Below are 20,011 nucleotides of genomic sequence, written 5' to 3' on the forward strand. Positions count from 1 at the left end.
GTCATTATCTCCCTTGATATAAGAAATGGACAGTGTCTACGGTTACCTGTGGGTTTTTTTTTCGATGCCCGAATATCTCATATCTCATACGTCTAATGGATCGGAAAGTTACCTACTCAAATCCAATATCTATCAACTACTTTATCACATTTCTCGTGTTATATAAGGTGGCATATAAATAGGAAGGGATGATTTGTTATCTTTGTTTTCGTATAGAAGAAGTTCAAATATGAATAACACTCAGTGTAGATTAAAAGAAAATGTCAAACAACAGTTAAAAAGTTCAGTATGACTGAAGAATCAGTCGGAGTCGCGCGGTCGTCTGATAACTGACCAATTATCAGTGACCGCTGTATGAGGAGATAAGGTAGGATAATACAGTGTGATCAGAATTTACATCACGGCGTATTAAAAAAAACATAGCGAATGAGATCCACATTATATTATACAATTGGTTAATAATTATTTAATTGATTACCTCCAGGTTTATACTTCCCCAGAATCTGACACCGTCTTCACAAAGATTTTTTTCCAATAGTAATTTATACGTATTTTTCCTTAGATTTTATACGTATTAACTCAAGAATTTAAAAGAAAAGAAACGTAGTGCATATATTACAGAATAATCGTCTAGATAACTGTATATACCGTATTTTAGTTAAAAGAAATTTTCTGATTCATAGTTGTTGCCATGGTTACCAGCTCGTTTTTAGGATATTTGATATTTTATAAAATAGCAAATTTAATTTGTGGAAATACAAACTTTCCAAATCTTTTGATAAAAATAACCAAATTTAAACATTACTAAAAAAATAAGAAAAGTTTTGTATATTGTGAACAGTATGAAGGAAAAGGATATGTATATACCAGAAATTTTCTGATTCATAGTTGTTGCCAACCACAAATTTCAGAATATATAATAGGAAAGTGAACAGAATATATAATAGGAAAGTGAAAAATATTTATTTGTTTTACAACAAAATTATTTCCTTTCATATATATCAGTATTTAGTATTTTGTCTAAGTATGAATGAAATAGGACCAATAGTCCATGATCAAAATACTGTCCATGCAAGTATAAAGATGGTCCACTCCAATATGGGTATAGCATCAAAACAAACAGATACCAGATATTACTAACTACATTTTTGACAGGTTTTTCGAAGCAATCTGTCTGTGCTATTACATGATGAGGAGAACGAGGAAGACCGACAGCACTGGGTGTTCACTACTTCAATTTTAAATAAAAAAATATATTGAAAGTTTGCATGGGTGGTGAAGAAGATGTTCAAGCAACCATGCAGAGATATAGCCTGTCGTTAAACTTAATGTTAATAAACACAATGGTTGTCGTAGTCTTGTCACCGGTTGCTTTCAGCAAAAGCATTGATGTGCAGAAAACACAACGATATCAACATTTGATTTAAACATATTTTATTGCACATGATTATACAAGTAGCAATAAGATTGGGCACAAGTTTTACAACTTATATAAAGCCATTTCAAAATATTAATACACACGCATTAAATTTACACGATAGCAAACAATTATAAACATGTTTAGAGAGAGAGGGAGGAGGTGTACAACACGAGCTTTGCATGATTAAATTACGTTCTATATATGTAGATCATCCAACTGCTCCTTCTCCATGCAGGCGCAACAGGTGATACACTGTCTACATGTCTGAACTCGCAACTTGTCAACAATATATATATTTATATCAATTTCAATGCTAAAACATTATCATGCAAGCCATTATATAATAGTCAGTAATTACACTGTATGACACTATATCATATTACATTACAACTTTACGGTTATGTTGTATGATAATAACTTGTGATGTGTTATAATGTTTTTGACCGTAAAAGTAAACAAGCTATTGTATGCTGTTGTATTTATCTGATATAGAACATTACGGCAATTACCGTAATACGAATTATTGGCCATTACTATAATATTAATTATTATCAAAGTAAGTGTTAGACTACGTTCTCGGTATTGAGGGATTTTGTGATATCTTCAATGCGCATGACATTATGTGTCTAACCTGAGATATTGATTTGATAATATCGATACTTTTACTGTGAGTGGGTTTGAATGTTTCCTGCCGTTTCAGAGAGTTAAGTGTAAATGTGGTGCAGATTGTGTATATCGTGGCTTAAGTGTTATACTACCCAAGAGGTTGTAAAAGCTGATAGCATTGTCTGGATCAAGATTTACACTAAGATGGCAATGATGGCTTTGTCGCACTAACTTACTTACCTACAGAAAGGTCCACTTTTTATGAACTGTATAATGAGGATGTTTTTTTATCTGTTAGAAAGTGGTATTGGGATGTTCAGTGCATTAGGTCATGTCATTGTAACGGGTGATCTAAACAGTAGATCTGGAAACACACCTGACTATATTGCCCATGGCGTTCTTCATCAAAGTATACATAGTGTTTTTGACAATGTTGTTTTCTGTGACAGTGAAGTAAGTAATGGTAGCCGTAGGTCTGAGGACTCTCAAGTTAATACGTTTAGTCGCCGTCTGTTGTAATTATGTAAAACAACGTGGTTATCTAAGTATATCCCCAATGAAAACTATTTTTGTCTTTATATACTCAACGGGTACATGATGTTTTTATCCAAGAGTTAAAACAGTTTTGAAAACTCGTCTAAGTTTATGTTACATAAATACATTGTTGATAAATTTGAACTGCAGTTAAAAAAGGGAAAGAGTTCCTTTTGAACACAACACACCCCCCCCCCCCCACCCAAAATGACTACCAGTAGGCTATCATAAATATCTAAAAGGGTTTATTTTAAGGGGTACCAAGAAAAATTGGGGCATGGTCTTAAAATAAACCCTTTCAGACACTTGTATGATATTTACCAAGTATAATAACCCATTGGTAGCCACTTTGGGTGGGGGGTTCAAAATGAACTCTTACCTAAAAAAAGTTCTCTCTAAGTTTAGGACGCAAGCACACAAGTGTTGAATCTGGTAGATACCAAGGTATACCTAGAAACCAAGGACTTTGTATATATAACATGGAGACGTTGAAGACGAAACTAACTTCATATCATTATGTCCCGCTTACTCAGAATTAAGATTATTATATATTAACTGTACTTTTACCGGCACCCCTCTGTATACAAGTTAACTGTCAATTATGTTTATCTAAACTCTTCGCAGATGACACTTCACTTCTTTGTTCGGACCACTGCCCTCAAGTAATTGAACAGAATATTAATAATGATCTTGTAAAAATTTAACTATGGGCAGAAACTTGTTAAATTTGAAACAGAGGCGTTGCTTATTTCTAATAAAGACTTGGATTGTTTCATTGATTTAGTTTTTAATAATATTAGTATTGATTTCGTCGACTCTCATAGACATCTGGGAATGTTCATAGATGCTAACTGTAAGTGGACTTGCCACATTGAGAGTGTTTGTCAAAAAATAGTAAAATCAACTACGTGTCCCCCGTACACTGAAATATACATTAAACACATTGAAAATTATATCCTACGTAACAATATACTCCATCTGTCTAATGCTTCTTTTGTCGTCTACGATTAGGTTATGGAATCAATTCTCTATCAGTCCTAGGCATAGCGAAACACTTTCATCGTTCAAAAACTATGTTCTAGACAAAGATCGGTCACATGTTCCAAATTCTTTTTTACTCGGTGATAGGAAAAATAACATCTTGCAAACCAAGTTCAGAAACAATGCTAGTGCTTTTAAAAGTAATCTTTTGCGAGTAAATCTATCTGCTAACGAACGTTGTACATGTGGCTCTCCTGTTGAAGATACCTATCATTTCTTTTTTATCTCTGATAATTATATTGACCAACGTCAACTAAATGAATACATACCATTAAACTCAAAAAGTTCGGTAACACTTCTCTTTCTGAACAAGAAAACCAAACCATATTTTTAAATACTCAGCGATAAATCCATGAAAAAACAGATTCTAGCAAGCATATTTCTGAATTTCTCTATCCCGTTCTTCCTCACTCTTCTGAAATCACTTGGTTTTTTTTTATTGATATTGTGAATGATATCACTGATATCACTGAATGAAATGCGATATAACGTCTAAAATTAATATAATTTTTATAATTGAAAAACATATGTATGTGCAAGCGAAAAGTAAACGGATATTCAAGGAAGCAACGAGTGACAAGGAGGAAGTAAACAAAGCACAGGAAGTGATAGACATTGACAAGTTGTGAGTTTAGACATGCGGACAGTGTATCACCTGAAGCCCCCCCCCCCCCCCCCCCCTCCTCTCTCTATCTCTCTCTCTCTCTAAACTTGTTTATTATTGGTTGTTATTATGTCATACTACCACCTTGTAAATATAATGTGTGTGTATTAATATGTTTGGAAAGGGCTTTATATAAAATATTAATCAAACGTTGTGCCAATCCTATTGCTACCTATGTTCAATAAGATATGTTTAAATAAAAAAAATGTCTTCATCAGATTGTTCCACTCTGATACTCTGGGACATTTAGATATTTCGTTAGAATGTTACCTCTGATTCATAGGAAATTTTACAGATTCTCAAAATGTAAATGGCCGTCATGACATGTCAATCTTTTAGGAGGAATTATACAGACAACTTGAAGGCCAATTCCTCTCTCATTCTATATACATATGCAATTAAAGCAGTTTTCTACTTAAAAAAAGAAAGTAATTTTAATCCCCCGAAATATGTATGTTTCTGTAAACGTACATGATTTTGCGGTTATTTCATTTTAGCAATTTTTGCGCTGAAAGTATTGCATTAAAATATAATTGCGTGAATTACAAACTTTGTATGTTCTTTATAACATTTTTTATGGATGCGCTTTGTCATTGCACTAATTGTCGAATAGAAGATAATGCGCCAAAATTTGATAGCGTCATATTAAACATGTTTACAGCATACATATTTGACATGCCGAATACTTCCAGAACATATGTAAAGTGTTTCTTAAACTTCATACACATGTTTATGTACGTGTATAAATTTACACATCCGCGTTAGTTGTGGTGTTGTAGCTGTTACGAGTTACTTCCCTTTGGACTCTAGTCCAAACTCGCCTTCTCATCACACACTTCTCAACACACTTGGAGCGTTTTGTTATATTGTTTATTTATAAGCACAACAATTGACTAGTAATCTTCAACATATTCAATAATTCATACAAAAAATAATATAAGATAATAGTTTTTTCAACAACATTAACGTAAAATAAAACAACGAAATGAGCAATGTTGTTCCTCAAACCTAGTTAACTTAAAATTCACAACTACAATTGCAGACATTGAGGTTACAAATAGTGATCTGTGGAAGAGAAGTGTCATCATAAAACGTTTTCCCGTTATTTCTTAAATATTTAGAATAATGTAAAATAATTTATCTTCGTGCTGCTCAATTTTTGTGTTTAAAAAATATATACAGTATACACATATAGTGGACACTTGATTTCGTGGATAAACAACGGGTCCATTAAAACCTAATCTAACAGTTCATGGACATGTAAATTCGTAAATTATGAATATCCACGAAATCAAAATGAAAATGATTATAGATGGGTGTATTGAGATACAATTATTTACGAAATCAAATCAAGTGTCCACGAAACTGCATTTTTTCGAACAAACGCCCTCGGAAATTGAGCCCACGAAAATATGTAATTTTACAGTAGTTTATTATAGAGTTCGACTACAGAGCATAATTGCTGACCTTGCAACAATCATAATTTACTTTCCCCATATAGATATTTTGATCCTTGAAATACGTTCTCGAATTTTGATATAATTAAAAAATCATGCTTGTTTTATTTTTTTTTTCGTAATTGTTACATCGTAATACAATTTACGTTTAGAAGAAGTTTTTTCTCGTTTTTTTTAACAATAATGAAACAAATGATATCGATCTAAATAAAGGCTTTTGCTGGCTCGGATAATAGTGTGCATGGCGATAAATCGGGAGAAAACTCCTCCCACAAACAACCGTCCTCATTCTGATACGTCCATAAGTATGGTTATCTTACATAAACAAAACTCATCTTGAAAATTTAATGTCAGTGATCACATTTGTTATGCTGTTGTTGATATGAACATTTTTACTGATAATGCGAATTTCTAAAATGAGCAACATCAGTCAAAATGTAAATATTTAAAAAAAACAAGTGGAATTAATGCGAATATTGAAATTGAATTTTCAATGTATAGAAAGAACTTTTTAGTCCAGCTGATTGAGTTCTAGAAACAGTTAGATCTCTGATGTAATATGAGACAGACCGATGGTTTGTAGAGAAGATATATATTATTGCGTATGAATTTATCGACAACATTATCGTCTGCCACCGGGAGAAATTATTTCAGAGAAAACAACATAGATACATTAACGAAAAACGTTTCTATATTGCAGTAAGTAAATTTGGCAAAAAAAAAAAAAAAAAAACCAACTTCTAACCTTTAAAAACTAAATGATTTTGACTAGTTGATTATTTCCTTGGGTAAATTCTGATGGGTTCTAAAAGTCCCTAGTTAAAATTGAGGTAAAGGTTTATCTCAGTCGTGCTTCAGTCTGAAAGTGTTAAAGGCGATTTCTCATCTGTCCAATCCGATGCACCTATACAAACGTCCTTTGGTCGCCACCAGTGTTCAATGTCATCAAACCACATTGGCGGTAGGAGAGGTTCATGGAGAAGTCCACATAAACGACACCATGGTTTCGTCTCTATAAACTCACCCTGTTCACGCCACCGGAAGTACTCACTGTATAGTGTATCATTTTTATTCAATTTGTGTAAATATTGAGCAAGTTCCTCTGGAGACCGGAAGTCCTCTACATGAATGAAAGATCCATTCGGAAGTATCGCATTGTACGTGGCCTTCGGAGCGCCTAACACTATAGGTATTACTTTATTTCTGAAAAGAGACAGAACAATTTTATTAAATAACCAATAAAATGATTTGCAATCATTAATCTAGAATTTTATCAGACCTCCTGAAAAAATCTGCATATCATCTTGGAGAGCTAAGGAAACAAAGCAAATCATGTACGATTTCTGTCTTGTGAAGTAAAAATGAAATGACTCTAGCTTTACCAAATCAGATTTCAGACCCTGAAAACTACAATTTTAATCGTTGTTCAAGTTTCATTACTATCAAAAATGTACGTCGCTACATACATACGTTCTGATATTTTTCATACTCTAATTTGTCTGATATAATTTTTTAATCTAATTGTGAACTCTGTTAAGCTTAATTATTATGCTTCGGTACATTCCATCTTAACGGGCACTAGCAATATATATCTTACCGATATACATGATACGTTCATGTCCAAATCAAGTCAAACAGATTCAATAAAAATACCCGGGTTTCTATATTAACCAGTAATGTACTACATATGTACAGTCGAAAGAGTAAGTTAGTCACATCAAATGTAATTCTGAATCAAAGCAATCATTAGATTGTATCGAGAACATGAAATGAACGACATTAGTTCTACCTCAAAATGTGACAATTTTGAAGAAAAATGTATTTTTAGGTTGTTACATATACATGTATAGATAATATTACTTACTCTAAAGCCCTGACGACTTTTTCTGTAACGTATTCCAAACACTTGGTGTTTTCAAACGCCAGGTAAAACTTGTAATCAGTCTCCAGCATGCGCAGACACTTCTTGTCCTCTTTTCTCGGACAACGTTTTGTCCCACACGCGCCATAGATATCGACGTCAATATATTTAGCAAGTTTTTTGGCATAAGTCATCCTCCCACTTTTGGTTCTTATACAATTTGATACCAACCAAGCTACCATTTTTGTCTTCCCAGTGGCATAATTTGTCTCCTGGTTTGGTTGAGTGTTTTTGTATATTTGGTATTTGAAATAGGGCGTTTCTATCACAGATGTCGTTCTGTAGGTCATGGTCCAATTAAAAATCCCATTGTAATTCTTCAAGACCCTCGTATTTATAGGGTTTTCTATCATAGAAATCACCCAAACTTGTTTCGTAGACTTCCTAGGGAATGGAGGTTTACGTGGTAGTTGCCCTGGATTGCTGAAAACCAGCGCGTCAGCGTCTGGTCCATATTTTGTATCGTATGTAATTTTACAAGCGTTAATACGACACTGCTCAAACGCGGTCATTCCTGGCAGATGATGCCAATAGCCTTGGTTACCCGAGAGATATACAACTTTAACATTCGTGGAATTATAAGTGCTTGGCACGTGATTTAGCTGATGAACGATTCGTTCGGCGTTGTACTTCCCACCATTTTTTCCTTGAAATGACTTGTCGGAGATGTTGGTCCGCTTCGGTAGTAGGTCCAGTATATCTTGAGACCTTGCGTGATCGACTTCGTCTATAAACTTTGAATAAAAATCGCCAGTCACTGTTTTCTGAAACGCCCCTCCTATAGAGTTAGTTGCTGCCATAGGTTCACTAACATGCGTCGCACCAGGCAGTTCTGAAGAAGACTGCACGGCCATTTTAGTCGTTGCTGATGTAGATAATGAAGTTTTCGGCACGGTCGTGTGAGCCGATGTCAATGAATATGCTGAAACTGATATTGGTTTCCGCGTTGTTTGAATTGTATATGTTTCGTCTTCCGAATCATAATCATAATTCCACGGTTCCACGTGAAAAATAGTATTTGTAGAATGTTTCGTTGAATCGTACTCAATATCAAAAGTGTATGTCTCCGAAATTCTTTTTTGTAAAGATATGTGTCGACTTGAAAAATTTGCCCTATAGATAATGGATAGTAGAATGAAAAACCAAACAAAAATAAATACCGGCAAGACAGTAGAACACCGCCGAAGCCATGGAATATACATCCGTTTCATGTTCAGCTGTATCTGGAACATGAACTAACCGTCATCGGCTTAAGTTAGTACAGACTTTACTTCCTGATGTTTTACATCATTTAGCCTCCAGGAAAAGTAGCCAACAGCAATGCACGTCCTGTTCGAAATTTCTTCTGCTTCGGTGAGTAATGCCTTGGGCCACATTGACCCTGGTTGTCCGAACACATCCGGGTATGAGTATCAGTCAAAGCATTGACACATATTTGACAGCAAATTCACATCTCTCGCTATTTCCACATACATACGGTATTTTACAATTGCAGAAATTAAAGACGAAATTAAATTCATAGAATTATATTGACTTATGTATATAAACAAAACCCAATTCCCCCCGTTTTACTCCCTGTGAAATTGTAGAACCATACAGTCATGTAGCCAAAATTTATTCAGCAAAATAAAATTATTGCCAAACTTCAGCGCCATTGCAGACTCCCTTTGGCTTCCACCAGTGTTGGATGTCCTCATACCACATAACCGGAAGTGACGTTTCATGTAAAAGTGTACAAACCCGGCACCAATTTAAATCATCCATAATTTTATCTCCTGTCACTTTCCATTTGAAGTATTCATTATAAAGCGTGTCATTTTTGTCTAAGAGGTTGAGATATTCGCCTAGCTTTTTCGGGGATTCGAAATCTTCCACGTGGATGTAGGAATTCTTTGGTAATACTTGGGCATAATCCTCCCTCCTGGCTCCTAAGACTATGGGTATCAGCTCCGCACTGAAAAATAAACGTTGACGTATGAATTATAACGATACATTAAGTTGTAGATGATTACGACTTGAAGTGTTACAATCAAAGGCTGAATAACAGGACCTTTCGATAGCAATTTAGAATTAGATGTGAAAGAGCAGAATGATGAATTATGCTGCACCATACAGCTGTTTCTTTATACTAGGACTCGTTAAGAATGTCAAGGACCAAAATTTTGAAACCTAAGAGGCGACAGTGTGAAATCCAAATTGATCGAATGACATGTCAAAACCTAGATGAGGAGGTGCACTAGCTACATCAATAAATTCCGTCATTTTCCTAAATATGATAATTCTTAGTGAACGTCAAGTACGTGTGTATGTTTTTAAACAAAGGACTTGTAATTTCTTTAATAACATATATATTGTTGTTAGATACTTAAGTAAGGTTTTAATCGGAGACATTTATTACCAATGTACAATTTGAATTTAAATCTGGATCGAAATCATACAATTTCCGAATTACGAATAAACTGATCATATAGCAAATTAAAAACACATACTTTAATCGACAGCAGTTGTTTAAAATAGTTTGACGCCGAATCAAAAGAAAGTGTTCATTTTTTTTCTTTGCAACCAAACGTAACGGTTTCGTTTCAATATTGTTTGTATTCCAGCACCTTCGGTTATTTCAAAGTCTATAGCTAATTATATACAGTGACTATGATCAAGGTTCAAAATGAATCTTCTCAATGGTGGCAACTTTTTGTTTTGTTGTTACTATCACATGAATCTTTTTGTTATGTTATTTTTTAGTGCCCCAATATCAAGGAAATGCCAGGATCGGAAGCCCTGGGTTCACTCCTCTTTTAACATGCCGGTTCATATAGAACGCCTCTTTTTTCTCTTTACTCAATCAATTACATTACAAGAATCGAACACAGATGACTATATTTGGAATCGTTATCTGTTTTGCTTTTTCTTAGAGCTTCACCTGGCATTACAATTCCTCTTTGCTATTGCTGTACCAACAAATTTTCATTGTTGCTGTACCAAACAAATTTTCATTGTTGCTGTACCAAACAAATTTTCATTGTTGCTGTACTAAACAAATTTTCATTGTTGCTGTACCAAACAAACTTTCAATGTTGCTGTACCAAACAAATTTTCATTGTTGCTGTACCAAACAAACTTTCAATGTTGCTGTATCCAACAAGGTTTCAATATCGCCATGCCCAACAAAATATAACATTGCTGTATCAAACAAACTTTGAGTTTGACGATAATAACATCTGATTATTCCTGGTTTTTTTTTTTACCAATTTGTCAAAATGTTGATCAAATGCTATCACCATATCAACGTGAACTGATCAACACAGCACCAACCAATATGATATAGTTACCTACCCTTCCTATCGCTGTATGTCCAACATTCACTCAATACAGTAAAATCATATATTTGCGTGGGCTAAATTTTCGTGGTTTTTCATAAGTCACTTTTCGCGGACAGTTGACTTCGGTTAAATATAGCTCAATGTACCTAGTTTGACTATTTTCAACAGTTCTGGGACATATGAATACATGGGTCAAGGGTATCTGTGAAATTATCGAAATTAAACCTCTCACGAAAACTAACGATTTCATAGTTATTACTACTCATGTTCTTAATATACCCAGGTATGACTTTCTTACGTTATCTTATACACCTCAGACGGATGTACATGGCTTAATAAAAAATCATGTGACAGGTATATGTGTACACGTGGCCTCAGCAATACAGTCTAGTAGTCAAGTTACCAAGACTTCTGCTTTTCATTTTTTTTTAAATATGTTTTTAATTGTAAAACTCCAGACAAGGTGTTTGACACAATACATTCCATTTTTTTCTTCGCTATCTCCAAACATGCACTGTACAATACAAAGAGATTATATTACTGTGTGACTACATGCGTTTATAATGTGTAAACGCACAATTTCAGAAACCCTTTTTTTGAGTGTTTTAAAGAGGTATGAACGTAATCAAATATATCTTTATTAAGATCTACAAACAGCTGTATTTCTAAGTTACATTCAACCTTCATTTCGAATAAGAACATAAATAATTTTATCGTAAATGAGATAATTTATTGACGAATTAGCGTTCTAATGGGAAATATGCAATTTAATGTGCATACTTTAAGTTCATTTTCTCTTCCCATTCCTTTTTCAAGTGAGCTTAAGGTTTGGACCCCAAACTCACATTCCTGTAGGATTGACACAACGCAATGAAACTGCATTTAATATGATCTTCTGTGTTCTTTAAATAACCTTAACTTTAAAACTCGACATTTTTTCTTGTAACATTAATAGCAAACACTACACTGGTAAGTACAGGAGAGAATATCATTGTTCCCCTCTCCCTCTTCTCCTTACTAAACAGTAAGCCCAGTGATAGGTTGATAATCCACTTCAGAAATCACATAAAATGCTTGACCAGTAAACCGTTGACTTCGCGATCTGGAACAGGTTTTCGATTCATCAACTTTGTTTCTTTTCTATATGTCATCAACTTTGTTTTTTTTCAAGATGTATGACGATACATAGATATTAATATACGGTAACAAACATTAACAGTCACGATATGAACATTCGAAGACATATACTATAAGACTGGCTTGAATAGCAGTATTGAGTAAACATGGGCGATGAGATACGTAGCTTTGGGCAATTATTATCGATATTGACTGTTCTTTGATATTTCTAACCACCAAGCCTTCAGTTACATATATTATACTGTAATGGTGATATGTTAAAACGTGTTACAAGATATGGATCTCCCGTAATACCTAATGTCTGAACGCTCTCGATAAAGAACCATTCCGATCTAGACAACAGGTAAACCCTTATACAGGTAAACCTCACTGAAGGTAAATCCTACTGAAGGTAAACATTACTAAAGGTAAGCCTTACTACAGGTAAACCACACCGTTCTCCCTTTCCTTTTACGCACTGTTTTTTTTTCTAAATATATCGCTCCAGTAGCAAAACGTGGAAAGGGTTTATGTACCAGTCAATTCATAAGTTAACAAGAGGTTTTAAAAGGATTTTCAGTGAATTCGTTATATTTGCGTTGTTGTGGTTAGAGATAGCTCTGTAAGTCTACCTACACTTACTTTAGCAGTTCATGGACTCATAAATTCACGGATTATGAGTACCCACGAATTCAATAAAGATAGATCCCCACGAAAATGGTCTTATTAACCCTTAAACAAACACATTAGATAGTGAGACACTGAAATAGACCGTTACTTTTGGTATTTATGTATTTCTATCTAACGTCTTTAACCTATCAAACTGGCCACGTTATCTTCCGGCGTTTAATATATAAATTATAGTACCACACCAGATAGCGTGAATTGTCTCTAATGGTATACTGGAAGGTGATTTTATGTTTGCAAGGGATTGTAAATAATGGCCAGAGTCTTCGTACATTGTAATGCGGTTTTTACATCTGCTTAAACGTAAATGAAATATTTCTTTCTTAAATCTAAGATAATTAATGGAATATTAAACAAAAATCTTTGTAACCTTGGGTGGGGAATTATTCGTATTTCATGAAACTTACTATAAATCTCCCCCCTCTTTGAACCCCGTTTATCACCCACGCAAGACTGATTTCGTTGGTGAGGAGATACCCGGCACACCGGAGGAGTCACGGAGACGACAAAACCAACCAACCATGTAACAAAAAATATAGGTCAATAATTCTAAAGAATTTTCAGCCAGTCGCTTATAAGATATTATCATTTCAATGTTCAAACTGTATTTCTTTTAACACGTGGTAGGTATATTTCTATACAACATGTCTTTTTGCGCGGGTGATTCTTAAAGTATCTTGTCTATTTCCAACGTGTTTTTTCAACATAAAAATACCATGTTAGTTTGACAAATACTGTATAACTACCGAAATAGATTATGACAATTGAAAGAGATATTGCTTTATCAAATAATATTTCCTCATTGTGTAAAGTTTGACCTCTATTTAATGAGATAGTTTTCACTTATCAAAATTAATGGTAACTTACTCGTATGCATTCTTCACCTTCTCCGTTAAATAATCATGACATTTGTGATTCTCGAACGAAAGGTAGAACTTGTAATTCTGCCTCGTCATTTCGACACATTCTCGATGTTTAGATGCCGGACATGACATTGTACCACATGCCCCGTAAATATCCACTTCAATATACTTGCTTAATTCTTTTGCATACGCCATACGCCCACTCTTTACGATATGACAGTTAGAAACCATCCAAGCAACCTTTTTCGTCCGGCCTTTGGCGAAATTCCGTTCGGCATTCGGAATAACAGGAGGCTTCCAACAATCTCGCCCGATTTTGAAATACGGGTCATAAATAGTTGAGTCTACTCGATACGTATTGGTCCAGTTAAAAAAGTTTCTATAATTTTCCATTGACCATGATCTATCAGGACTCTCGTTGATATTTAGAATGGCAATTTGTTTGGGTGACGATTTTTTGAATGGTGGTGATTTCGGTAAATGTCCGGAATTCGCAAATACCACAGCATCGGCAGTAGCCTCCGCACTTCTCTTGTGTGTTAAACTACACCGGTTGACCTTACAGTGTTTAAAGAATTCCGTGCCCGTTGGAACATTTCTCCATTGTTCCAGGTGCCATATATATACTACTTTGATATCAGAATTATTTGAATAAGTTCTTGGTACATGTTCAAGCTGTTCGTAAACTCGATCCGATTCAGAATCGGGGTGGAGGAAACCTTCCGGAAGTAGCCGCAATATCCGACGTTTCTCCTCTTCACTGATGTTGTCTTCAGGAAAGTACATAATAGGGTGAAGTGGATTTTCTGTTCTGTCAAATCCAACTTTGAAATTAGTTCTTGTCATTGGTTTCGAATAATCTAAACAATAACTTGTTTCGTTTGTTTGTTTCGAATGAATTTGAGTGACATAATCCGTATTATCATTAATGGGTGCAAATTTCTTCCTTATAATGAAATTATTAATCTTCACACTTGGTTCCAGCTGTTGCACAAAATATTGAGGTAGAAGATTGATAAGGCATGTTACGAAAACTACCATTAGGAGTGTTAGAATAAATATTTTTTCCTGCCACTTTGTATTTCGTATCCAGAATACTCTCCTCAATAATCCCATTGTAAGATGATCACAGCTATATATATTGTTCAGTTTCAAGTTGGTTTTTATACCAAATTGAACAAAAAATAGTATAAGTCCAGCCACGCTTAAGTTTTACACAATATACACATCACAAAACCACAGCCATCCTGCTCGTTATGCCTCACTTCCTCAAAGTGTGAAGCGGTGGTTGTGGACCAGCGATAAAGTCTCGCTACCCGACTACCCCGCAGGGTTTGCACATATACAGAGTAACGTAAGCTACACATTCCCAGAGAGAAATTACCTCTGTGATATTGCTGATCAGTATGAGGTGTGTTTGGAACTTCACACATTATTCCATACTTAAATTTTTTTTGGGGGGTGGGGTGGGGGGGGGGGGGGGGTGGGGGTGGGGGTGGACACTTTAGCAACGGTTTTAAACAAAGACAAGTTTAACTTAATCAGGCGCTGTGTATACATTTACATTTACACAAGCAGAATCGGAGACACAGACTTTCTGACAATGTCAATATTTTACGTTCAGCTTTAACAAATACACGGGTAAGTGATAAAATATGTCTGAAGAAAGAAAAAAGATTATGTAATCAGAGTGCATTTACTATGAGCCTTAGTCATAGGGAACTGTGTACACTGTGATATGTTTGTCTTACAAAGGTCGGTTACTCTGGTTGCTAGTGCAGTAGAAGTCTTTATCACACTTTGTATGTAAGTGCAACGTTAAGGCGTGACTATTGATTTCAGTGAGCAATGGAACCTCATTGGTTGAGACACTATGTTAAGGTCTATATTTGAACCATAAGTTTATTACTTTTCTCGGACAATTCTATTTTGCTTTTCGAGAAACTATTCGTAATGTGTTGGCTAATAATTACATTGCACTCTAAATATAGTAACATAAGTAAGATTTTAGACAAATGTCCATGTGTATGAGATGAACCCTCCTGTATGTGTTTAGTAAGTGTATTTTCTTGAATTGTCAATGAAATACATAGCATTCATAAAGCATATTCGTGCCCATGACAGAGAACTGTTAAACAGTAAGAGAAAAGACAAAGATACATTACAACAGGGCATTTAATTTTATTTATGACTTCATTTTTTCGGAATGTTGCAGTGATACAAAGTGATCACATACCGTATACGGAACTTTATGCTTAGCACTTACTGTTAACGTGGTTATTTCAGCGGGTGTTAATTTCGCGATTTTGATAACCTATACGCCTGAGAATAATTTCCGCAATCGACGAGCCTTTATTTATCCAGTGTTTATTTTAAAGTATCAATCCGTCTCTATAATCAAATTGTCGATTTTTTAAGTATATAAAATGTGTCCTTATCAACGACATAATTTACAATTTGATTGTACGTGTTATTTGAAAATAAAGGGGAAACAACTGATTGTTGTTATGTTAATCCATTTCTAATTAACTTCCTAAAAATTCTCATCACTACCAATCTAGTTGGAGGCGAACAAGGAAAAAACTTTTGAAATTGCAATTGCAATTGCAGAATATGAAATATGAGCCTGTTTGAAAATTCGCAAATCTAGTCATACTTTCTTGTAAATGACAGAGATAAGAATCTAGGATCATAGTGACTCAGTGTCTTTAGGGCTTTTTGAAACCAACTCTTATATGAGTGTTGTCAGTGACTTCGAAAAGTTGCCCACAGGAATAAATATGCAATAAATCAACTAGACATTTCATTTACAAATCAGCAGAAAACAGAAAATTACTTTCAAATGAAATCAGTGAAATAAAAAGAAAGATATATTAAAATGTAACAGGAAATACTTTTAATTCGATAGCATTATCTTTTAATGGATAGAAATCTTTTAAATGGATTAAATTAGATTGAAGAGAAATGAACTAAAACGAGGCTCTATAATTTACAAGTGCTGTCTGGACACGTAGGCATAAAACCAAGGCTGATATCCAGACCATGTAGACCATAACATTAAAAGGATTATGATATTAAATGGCTTGCAAGTTTAAATATTACTTGGATCTGATTGGTCTATTAGCCAGAGGAAAACAACAGACAAGGAAATTATATATTTGTTGTGGCAGAGAAAAAGATAGAAGCTTAAAGTCCGTGTTTAACTCGTGTTCTTTCCAGACCTTGGAAGCACGAATATTGACATACAACGCTCAGCGGATGTTTTAGGATTGAAATTGATATAACATTCAATTCAAGCTTGTTTTCCCTTCCCAAAGTTAGTAAAGGTAATACTGATGACTTAAATATTGTTTTACCTGTATAGATAATATATACTTGTTATATAGGTCAATATGTTGTAAATTTAACCTCTACATCGTGTTCGATCAGTGCGTTTCCTTCGTGTCTGCGGACATGGCTGGTATACCTAGACCTAGAAGATTTGACTATGAATTATTGATACACTGTAGTGGATATGTAACTTATCACATTTGTAGAAGGATTATTTCCTTTATAATGTACGATTTGCATGTAGACACGCACTATCATTTACAAGTGCACAGGTCCTTGTCTAACCAACCAATCTTACCTACTGTAAAATCAGCTATGTTTTGAGGCTCAGTTTTCGTGGGGTTATTTGTTCGTTTCTTTAAACAACTTTTCTGTGAACACTTGGTTTTGTAGATTAATATTACTCAATCTGTTTACGCTAATTTCAACAGTTCGTAAATTCGTTGAAAACGAGTACCTAGGAAATTAACAAAAATTCAAGAATTCAAGATGGAGGCGAAAATTTGCTAACCATTTTATATAAACGACAGAGACGAAATGAACGTAAGGCAAACACTTGTATAATGGTACAAGACAAAAGCGAAAATAACCTGTGTGAAAATATCCCGGTCTTCAGTCTTCCTTTGTTAAATAAAGACCTGACATTTTTCGCACTAAAGAATATGTACTGAGAGGAGAATATGTTTCTGACATTGTTTTGAAAATATCGGATACATGAATATTTCGAAATTTATCTAATCATTGGGTCAGTGCATCTCCTCCATCTAAATAATGAATTTCAAATAAAAGTTTAGGCCCTTAGCATCACCGACTGGTCCTATAAGGACGAAACAACTGTATGATACAATAAATAATAATTGTGTCTACAGTATCCAATGCTAAATTTGTATTAAAAGGTGTTATTCATCTATAATTCTTTTATACGATCTTCCTTAAATTAAAACGAAATCCCGATTCTTGAATTTCTTTTCTAAAGTTCACGGTATTTCTATTGATGAATAAGACAATACAATTGTGCGGGTATTCACAAATAAATAGCTGCTTATTGGAATGATGCAATACCAGGTGAAGAAGGCAAAAAATCCCTCTTTTGGTGCATTTCAATGTTTGTTTCCAGATCAGAATATACATTTCTAGTAATTTCCAATTAAATTCTATTAAGACATGTTGATTGGGTGATATATATTAAGTAGTTAATAATAGTCTAATTGGTGCCATAATAACTGAAGAAGCAAGTGTAATCTTGTCCTATCGGGATAAATCGAACAAGTGTTGCGCATTTTCAAGTACTGAAGGCCCACATTACGTACTTGAGTTCATCTTTACTGTGAATATACTTTTACTGTTCATTTTAATTACATAATTATATACCAGGCGATTGTTTATTGCTATGCAGCTACAGAAACATCCGCAATTGTACGTATATGTTTCAATAAAGGGATAATTCCCTGTCTTTATTCTAGGACAGAGATTTGCTTGTTTTGGGGTTTTATCGCACAGTAAAGACGAGGCAAAGTCTTCTTGCATCTATTTATGGTGCCGGTTGCTACATTACTGGAAAACAGTCCTTCGTAGTCCATCGAAAGCAATTTGAAAAAAGTGACTTGCCCAAGGACACAACCACGCGTACCCGAGTTTGATTGTAAATACAATATATATCTGATACACCAATAATATATGTTTTAACTGAATTATAATATACGGATGAACGGAAGCGGATTCCGTTTTTAAGTCAAAATTTCGAGACATTACATATATGTCGAGATTTCAAATTAATATTACAAAATTTCGAAATAGTTCGTCTAAATTTTGAGATAGTTATGCAAAATTTCGAGATATGTTGAAAATTCAAATGGCAACACGAAATAACCCGAATTTCTACATAGCCATCCGAAATTTCGAGAGAGAATCACAAAGTTTCGACATATTAATATGAATTTTCGAGATAATATCCCAAATTTTCCTATATTTCAACCTTAAATTTCGAGAGAGTAATAAGAGGTGTAGCTTGAAATCTTTGAGAGACCCAACATACATTTTGGTATATATTGACCATGTGATTTCAGTGGTTGTTAGCGAAAGAACATCGTAAATAGATACAAGGATGATGAATAAAAAAGTGAGCTAACATTTGGACTACAAGAATGTACACTTAAATAAGGTTTGACTCTATCTTCTTGTACTCTTATATTCTGCAATTCTATCATACAGGTCATATTGTAAATATCGAACGTATAAACATAAACGAAAAAAAAATTAAAAATACATCGGAACTGAAACCCGGAAAATGAATATTTCAAAACCAATGATCCAAAATGGACAAAATTAGAATTTAAAAAACCCATGTAAACAATAAAAGAGTAAATATATAGGTAAACGAATCTATAGTGTGCTTTAGGTGTTTAATACTGTCAAGTACTACAACAAGGTTAGACAAGTAATATGCCATAATACCAGTGCATTGTATGTAAAGCTGAGGATGTTGTACTAACCATCTTTAATAGTTCATTTCCCTTTCAAAATATCGTCATCTGGTGTGCGAAGTAGTGTCTAAAAAACTGAAACGGGTATCATTGTCTTACGTTTTCTGATAATTATTGGTACTTTAGTTCAATTCAATTAGTTTATTCTTTAAGTCATATGACCTATAAGATACAATACACATTATTGATACACATTAACATGTTAAACAGATTAATGATGTACAGGAGAGTGACTATAGTTGGTATATGTAATCATATCGTTCACAAACAAACACAAGAAAGCGATATTTCTAAAGTGAATGGGAGCGCTTCTTAAATTTTTATGTACTTATCAAGATTACACAAATTGTTTACATTACTGGGACGACGTACAAAAATATCATCTTCGATTGAGTGATCAGCTTTAAAACCAAACTGGACATCAGTAATAATAGAATTGTCCTCATCCCACTGGACAAGTCTTCTGTTTAAAACTGCAATAAAAAGTTTGCCTATACATCTGACAAGAGTAATGCCTTTATAATTACCAACATCAATGGTATTATCCATTCTTTGTTCAGGGACAATAC

General features: G+C 34.2%; 2 protein-coding genes across 2 annotated transcripts; both read right to left on the minus strand.

Annotated features, from left to right (window-relative positions):
• Nucleotides 1–6,576: 6,576 nt before the first annotated feature.
• Nucleotides 6,577–8,854, minus strand: LOC132553189 (glycoprotein 3-alpha-L-fucosyltransferase A-like). The gene is made up of 2 exons (XM_060217418.1): nt 7,587–8,854; nt 6,577–6,925 (listed from the first exon to the last, which is right to left on the minus strand). The coding sequence occupies exons 1-2, from the start codon at nt 8,852–8,854 to the stop codon at nt 6,577–6,579; spliced, it is 1,617 nt and encodes a 538-aa protein (XP_060073401.1).
• A 421-nt stretch (nt 8,855–9,275) lies between these two features.
• Nucleotides 9,276–14,745, minus strand: LOC132553190 (glycoprotein 3-alpha-L-fucosyltransferase A-like). The gene is made up of 2 exons (XM_060217419.1): nt 13,634–14,745; nt 9,276–9,597 (listed from the first exon to the last, which is right to left on the minus strand). Exons 1-2 carry the CDS (start codon nt 14,743–14,745, stop codon nt 9,276–9,278), a joined length of 1,434 nt encoding a protein of 477 aa, XP_060073402.1.
• Between the last annotated feature and the right edge of the window lie 5,266 nt (nt 14,746–20,011).

The sequence above is a fragment of the Ylistrum balloti genome, unplaced genomic scaffold, assembly GCF_031769215.1.
Source record: "Ylistrum balloti isolate Yb309-2 unplaced genomic scaffold, AGI_CSIRO_Ybal_v1 Utg370306, whole genome shotgun sequence".
Lineage (NCBI taxonomy): Eukaryota > Metazoa > Mollusca > Bivalvia > Pectinida > Pectinidae > Ylistrum > Ylistrum balloti.

Coding starts and splice junctions, on each gene's coding strand:
- LOC132553189 (XM_060217418.1), bottom strand. CDS start 8,854: ATGAAACGGATGTATATTCCATGGCTTCGGCGGTGTTCTACTGTCTTG. Junction 6,926..7,586: donor AAAGTCGTCAGGGCTTTAGA/GTAAGTAATATT, acceptor GTCTCTTTTCAG/AAATAAAGTAATACCTATAG.
- LOC132553190 (XM_060217419.1), bottom strand. CDS start 14,745: ATGGGATTATTGAGGAGAGTATTCTGGATACGAAATACAAAGTGGCAG. Junction 9,598..13,633: donor AAGGTGAAGAATGCATACGA/GTAAGTTACCAT, acceptor TTTATTTTTCAG/TGCGGAGCTGATACCCATAG.